Source organism: Egretta garzetta, unplaced genomic scaffold (assembly GCF_000687185.1).
Source record: "Egretta garzetta isolate BGI_Z169 unplaced genomic scaffold, ASM68718v1 scaffold215, whole genome shotgun sequence".
Classification (NCBI taxonomy): Eukaryota; Metazoa; Chordata; class Aves; order Pelecaniformes; family Ardeidae; genus Egretta; species Egretta garzetta.
This window is the reverse complement of record NW_009259719.1, coordinates 3,461,580-3,469,342: the sequence shown is the minus strand read 5'-3', so window position 1 is coordinate 3,469,342 and position 7,763 is coordinate 3,461,580. Positions and strand designations below refer to the sequence as shown.

Genomic DNA, 7,763 nt, shown 5'->3' with positions numbered 1-7,763 from the left:
AAAAAAAAAAAAAAAAAAAAAAAAAAAGATTTAGCAGTAATTACATTCCCCGACCACCCTTAAACACCTTTCGGTTATTGCTTCCTCAAAATTTTCTTGGATATCTACAGTATTATAGCCACCTCCTTATCTCTTTCCACTCCCCATCACAGAGCCTTTTCCTCATCATCAGTAACAACAACACAGAAGCCATAGTTTATTCACTCTGTCCCACACCACCTGTATACCATCATTCCTCAGCAGAGGAGTCCTGTTATTTTAACTTCTTCCCATTTGACAGAAACGTTTTTATTTTCAAATTAGAAAAAAAATTACTGATGTACTTCTGTTTCATCTTCAGATAATGTTTTGCTCTATAATGAATGTTTAATCTATTCTATGCATTTAAATGCTTAAGCACTTTTTCTCATTTTTAAAAAACGTAAAGAAATATTTTTGCACTTACCTAAATTGCCATCACTGTACATGAATTTAAATTAAGAAACCAGTGATAACATCCAAAATAAAGTTAAAATCTACAAGTATGCATGCAGCTCTTAAGACAGAAGTATTAAAAAAAGCTGAAGAAGGCAGGAAACAAAAGAACAGTGAAAACCAGAAAATAAGGTGAATGAATGTGCTGAACCTACTGACTTTACAGAACTTTAAGAGACTTTCACTGGTCATAAATACTATTATTACAAATTTGAGTTGAAAATATTTAAGTTAATTACTTTTTCTTGAAAACCCATATTTAGTAAAAAAAAAATCAGGTCATTTTTGTTATTCTTATTAAGTTAGTCTATTAATATGATAACATACCTCAGGGAAGCATAGTAAAACATGAACAGAATGTTTCCATTTCTCAGGTTGCTAGCTTTACCTTTCGTGTGTAACCTTGTACTTCATAAATATTCACAGTAAGATTCAAAATTTGTGGTGTTGCATACATTTACATGAGACAATGAGACAGGCTGAAAGGTATTTATACTCCAGAAAGCTCCTCTGACCACTTCCAGTATTTGGGAACAATGGGGGCCACCTGTCTAATTAATAATCAAGTGTATACTTCAACGCATATTAAGGAAGAAAATATCTACCCTGGAACTGGGACTGAAGATCCAATTGCTTGCAACTCCCTGCATATTCCACCAGGATAGAACTTCCAGAACTTCAATGGGCACAAACAAAGTATCTCAACAAAGATGAAGCACAGTCTCAGAAGCGGACAGACAAAGTGAGGAGATAACAGATCTTCAGCTTCCTTTGCCTTGCATTTAGAGGATGCCAGCAGGGTCTAATCAATGGACTGTCCAGTTTGAAGCAGGCAGGGTTGATCCCAGCCATGGAAGTCATTGGGTAAAGTGAAGTCATGAGTTTCTTGAAATTATAATAATAATAATAATAAATATTGACTACTAATACATACCAATTTTCAACCATATATAGTTTTACAGGTATATATAAATAATCTGTATAATTTTAAGGATTTTTAACTCCACTGACCAGTTTTCAAATAAGCTAGCAAACTTACAGTAAACTAAGTTATCACCCTTGCTTGCTGACTTTTCTTATACAAGGCAGAAAAATGACTAAGAGAGTGTACTTTGTATGATGTACAATGCATCAGAAAGAAAAAAAAGCTTACGGTATGTTTGGCTTGGGTTTTTGGGTTTTTTAAGACTGTATACATTAGCCTGATCAATGTTTTACTGGGAATACAGTTTAATACCAAGAAGGGAAAAATCATTTCAGAATACTACTTCTTTTGCTGTTCTACTTAGATATTTGTCATGAATCAAAGTAAAAATGAAGAGCATGTGAAATAACATTGAGTAACTACTCACAGTTCTGACTTCATGAATACACATACCCTTATCTACTGATTATTTTATCAGCTCTATTCTGTTAATTACAGCATCTATGAGTTGTTCATATTGCTACAGATATAAAAATTATTTCAAGGAACAATTTGTATTCAAAACTATGAGTCTCAGAGGAACTGTTCACTATCCTTTTTATCCTCTCTCTTCATTTCATTAATCAGAAGCAAACTCCTGCAGTATCAGAACAGGAACTAAACTTCAAAAGAAGATCAAAATTTATAATATGTTTTCAAAGAACACACTAAGCCAATTAAAATTACCTAGGTTTCGGTAAGAGGGAAAAAAAAAGTATCAAACTCACCATTTGTTTCCAACAACATAATATAGCCACATCATGAATTAAAAATAACCACTGTTCATGGCACACAGTTGTTCATTTTGTATAAATTATGTAGTATTAAATAATGACACTTATAAGTAGGAAAAAGGGGCATTATTTTGTGCCATTGAGTTTACAGTTTATTTTAAGAATGTCACAGTAAATCTACAGTTATTGCAGTGTCATAAAAGCAGCCTGTCAACTGATAAATATATGTTGTCTTAGAACCAGCTAACCCAAATAGATAAGGCTAGTCCTCCCTCTCTTTTTGACAGACAGGCAACAATCCTGGAAATGAATACTGCTGAATAATTTCCTGCCCTACCAGTTCTTTCCACCTCAGCCTTCTGCCCTCCATTGAAACCTTCTACATTAATTCTTCTATATAACACATTCAAGCAAGATTAAAGAGAACATCTATTTACCTTGGGGGAAAAAAAAAAATGTAAAGTCTGAGAAATTGTAAATGGATGATTCCAAGATGAAGAACCACTTTAAACAGTTTAAAATATTTAGAGTACTTCCTGCCCCTGTGTATGTAATCAAACCATATATAGAATGATACTAATAGTGCTGTGAGAAAATGTGTCACAAAAAATAAGAAAGAATAGAAAGAGAAGACAACTAACTGGGTTGTAATATCAAAAGAAAAGGTGCTCAAAGCATACATTTTTCAAAAGTAAAATAATCTTCAAAAGAAAATCAGGAATGAGCATGTTATTGTCTATAACCTTCTTCATGGGTCTTTTTGCTTCCAAAAGGTTTGATTTTTATCAATTTTCTGTTGAAACGCATCCTACTTTTTCATACTATTTCTTAGACTTTCCAATTTGTTTCCATTTATAATCCTGTTTTCCAGCATGTTTTTAACCCTTCCCAGCTTGACATTATCTGGGAGCATAATACAAACCCATCATTCAAAATACTGATGAAAGCCTCAAACACATGACAGATCCCTATCAGATCCTACCAGACATCTTTCCAATTCACCATGAATCATTGATAATTACACCTTGACCCAATCTTCTAATCAGATAGGCATCCATATAATAGTAATTTCATCTCATATGCTTCCCACCAGCTTGCTAATGAAAAATTTCTGAGAAAACATAAAAAGGTTTGCTAATGTCAGTATGTTCCTACTGTTTTTTCCTTATGCATAAAGCCTGTTTTCCTGTAATCCAAGAAAATCAGACTTGTTTGATATTATTTTTGAGAAATATATATAAAGTGTTAGTCTTTTTTTTTACATTTTTCCCTATACTCCTTATAGTTTAGAAGCAGCTAATATTAAAAAAAAACCCAAATAATTACAGTTTACAAGTTTTTCTTTGATTGTTCTTACACTATTTTTCCAGAAACTGCAATAAAAATATCAACCTTTTAATTCACTCATTCATCTCTTCCCCCTCCTTTTTCTCTCTCTTTTTTTTTTTTTTTTTTTTTTTTTTGCAGGCAGCTAGATTTGCCCTTCTCCAGTCTCCTGGGTTTTCCCAAAGTTGGCTATGAGACTAAGGGCCTCATTCAGGGTCAATTCCATCACGCACAGACAATCTGAAAACAGTTTTTACTGTTTCAGTAAGAAACACCTTAGTTTAAGTTTCATAAACCAGTAACCCTCAGACACACAAGGATCTATCACTTTTCAGTACAGATGTGATAGATGGCATCACTTTTTTTGTCTTCAAAATTATAGCTTTTTGATAATTTTAAGTGAAATTAGTTGCTTGAAAGAATCAATAACCATGTGGCTAAGTAAGACTGACAAACTAGCTGACACAGCCAGCTTGGACTTCTAAAGCCATTCCTTCAGAAAAGCTCCTTTCTAAATGCTTACAAGAAAGCTAAGCAGTAATTAGATAAGAGGGATGGTCCTTTCATACATAAATATTTAATTACAAGAAAGGAAATAGCAGAAACACATGGTCAAGTCAAACCAACAGAAGGCCCCTGTGGAGTTTGGCTGGAACCTGTGGCTGGGCTTTGTACTGTCTGGCACATCATAAGCAACCCAGAGAACAGGGTGAACAGTAAGACAACTGATTTTCCTCATGATATTAGGTTATTTGGGGCAGTAAAGACAAAAGCCAAAGCCAAAAGCAAAGAAGGATTTTATAAAACAAAGCAACTAGGCAAGGGCTGACAGATGAAATTCAGGGAGATAAATGTGAAGTTATACACAAGTGAAAATAATCCCACCTTTACACATAACAAGCTGGGATCTAAAATTATTATAACCACTGGTGAGATTCTTCAGCTATGATAAATATTTCCATTAAAATATTAGTTCAGTACTCAGTAGCAGTGAAAAAAAAGGTCATCCAAAGCTAGACAGAACAGACAAATTGAATGTTGGGAATTGTTGGAAGAGACATACAGATTACAAGGGTAAATGCTATAACATCAATGCATAACCCATTTCACACCTGTATTATGAAAGACACAGAATCATAGAATCGTTTAGGTTGGAAAAGACCTTTAAGATCAAGTCCAACCGTTAACCTAACACTGCCATCCCACCACTAAACCATGTCCCTAAACATGGCCTGGTTTGGTCTCCTCACCTAAAAAAATGTAATAGGTCTAAAAAAGATTCAGAGAAGATTCAAAGTGTCAGTCATGAAAGGAACTATCACACATGCTAAGATTTGCCTGTCTTCTGGAAAAGACCTGAAGGGGGGACGTGATGACAGTGTTCTATAAAATCGTAGGTGGCACTGAGACCAGCACCAGACATTAACTATTTAATGTTTCTTCTAGTACAAGAAACAGGAAATTCTAGCAAGAGCAGCCAAAGTCTAGTGCAAAAACAAATGAAAAGCAGTGGTTCTTCACATGACATGTTAAGCTGTGCGATTCACTGTCATAAGAGGTTGTAGACACTAATTTTATACAGGTCCAAAAGCAACTGGCTTAACTAAAAGAAAAGTCCACTGAGAATTAAGCACACAGGAACTGTAGCTGGATCAGAGAGAGTACTCTGTGGAGATATCACTGTATACTAGCTCTATTCTATAAACTTGTGGATGTTGTTAGCAATGGAATACTGGACTACCCAGTCTTTATGTTATTTTATTATAGAGTAAGGATTCATGTTAAATATATAGATAGGGAAAAATATGTTCTTTTTGTCTTTTGTTAGGTTCATCCTTACAAGAAAATAAGAGCACTTGTTAAAAAAAATATACAATCTTTATGAAATGAATTAATAGGAGGACTCATGATAGAGTTACTAATTTACTTTCCCCTCAAGATGAGGAAATGGCTTTTAGGGGAAAAAAAACCATGCTTAACTACTTTGGCAGGTGCCAAAGTCTCTAAATACCAGATTCAGATTCCAAATGCGAATACAAGATATTAATGTGACATTTCCGTAAGAAAGGCTACCAAAACAGAGTGTATTAGAATATTCCCCCTACTGCTGAAGAGCCAGTTTGAATAGCAGATAAGGCATCTAAATAGCAGAACCTCCACCAGACATGTTTTTGATATTGGTTCTAGCAGCATCCTAGTGCACCCACTATAAATATTCAGTAACTATTATTGTCAGTCTGGATACATAAGTTATACAAGAAAATAATAAATTAATTCACTATATTGAATTCCTGACCAAGACCCAGCCAATTTCCCACTGAAGTACTGGTATCAAGCTTTTTAATTCCATAGATAGGTTCATGGCATGCCTAAGAGATGGAAGGTTTGGTGAGAAGCACTGATGATCACAAACTCAGAAGTAAATTAAAAATTTCAGTTGTTGCTGCCTGCCAGCAAAGTTTAGCTTGGGAAACTGGAAGCGATAGAAACACAGGATTGTGTTTTTGTCTGGGGAAGTTAACAGATGGTCTAAAAAGGAGCAGTTTCAAAATAAGACCAACAGCCAAAAAGTATGCGGAGACAGCAATACAAGAATTTTTTGATCTATTCTGTGCCACAGCTTTGTGTAGCTTTGTGAAATGGCACAGAATCTCAAAGCTTGATCTTATAGCTTTATTCATCCAGATTAAAATATTTTAATCTTTATAGAACTTTAGGAAAAGAATGTTATGTTATGTTATTAATAGAAGTATTTGAAATACATATTTACAAGATGCTCTTTTCCTAAGTGACAGGTTTCTGAAACATTGCTGAAACCACAACTTCATTCTGTAACATAGAGTTACAGAAGGTTGCATATGAGGATTTAATACCATATCTTCTTTTAACTTTAAAAAAAATAGGCAGCTAAATCCCTATGCAGCTCACAAAAAACACCTGTAGATGTTTATATATACTTTCACAGAAGTGGCTCATTTACCTCTTCACAAAAGGTTGCTCAGTATATTTACACTGTTGTTGCAAAAAACTCTAGGGAAAGCCTCAAAAATAAGAAAACGGGTAGTGACAATCATTCTCTTCAGCTATAATGTGAAAGAATGCTGCATGAAGGAAATCATAACCTGCATTCAGATTTTCATTAATGTGCTTTCTTACTGTTTAGCAGCCAGAGGCTGATAAATCAAGACATAGAATTCTTGCTGTAAATGTCACACTTGTTCCAGCAGAGGATACAGTATCATAAGCAAACATGAGGTGCTTAGCTGTAAATCAACACAAAGAAACTTTCAGAATTACTTACCTGATTTTCTTCATGGGAAACTCTCATTTGTTCTTTAAGAACTGACATTCTGGCTGCTTCTTCTTTCCTCAATACTCTTTCTTTCTTTAGCTCAGGACTCCAGAAAGTTTTGATGCTATTCATGGAGGATCCCAGCTTGCTGTCCTTAATGTCTAGTTCTTTTCTGAGAAGATCATTCTCCCTCTGTAGATCCTTAAGCTGAGCCTGCAGGTCTAACATGGTACTATCTCTAACCTGTCTCAGCATAGAAGGAACCTGATGGTGGTGGTGGTGTGAAGATGTGGTCAGACCTCCATGCTGATCAGTGTAAGAAAGGACATCTGTGTGTGAAAGTCCAGCTGAAGCAATATTAGGACTGCTCCCCATAGCTGTGACTCGACCACCATACACAGCTCGATTTGTAGCCCTTCCAAGAGTCATTGTGCCCTTTGGGAAAGTAGTAGAAGCTACACCTTCATGGTCACTCAGATACATTGGTCCAGATGTTGCATAGGCTGCATTAAGGGACTGGATGTTCTCCATTGATAATGTCTTACCTGTTCCTCCTCCTCCTCCACTATTTGTTCGCCTATGGCCCAGGCGAGGAGATCTTGGCAAACGAGGAGACCTGGAGGGGCTTCCTTCTAAGTTGCTGATTGTTCTTGCACTTCCATACATTTTTCTTCTACTTTGAGGTACTATTAGTAAGAAATTAGTAACACTAAAGTTGAATATTAAATTTGTAATTCCAGCTAGAAATATTGGCAGTTTCACTGCATTCTTCCAGTAGGCAAAAATCTACTGTTCCTCCAAAGTCAGAGACCTGAAAAAAAGATATTATAAAAATTAAGTAAATTTTCATCTCAGAAAATAAGTTTACAAGCAATCAGCATATATCAGAAAGTAAAAGTAGCCCACTTCCTAGAATAATTACTTTTAAAATAAGATTTACTATACATTTTATATCTAGGATGACTAGTTAAAA

At 35.0% G+C, this 7,763-nt stretch overlaps 1 protein-coding gene across 1 annotated transcript in view; it reads right to left on the bottom strand.

The window, feature by feature from the left end:
• The window catches only part of ERC2 (ELKS/RAB6-interacting/CAST family member 2), a 362,739-nt gene extending 355,283 nt beyond the window's left edge, over nt 1-7,456 (bottom strand). Inside the window, exon 1 of the mRNA XM_035894657.1 lies at nt 6,800-7,456. Within this exon, the coding sequence (XP_035750550.1) occupies nt 6,800-7,456 (657 nt within the window). The remainder of the gene's footprint in view (nt 1-6,799) is intronic.
• Nucleotides 7,457-7,763: the final 307 nt, after the last annotated feature.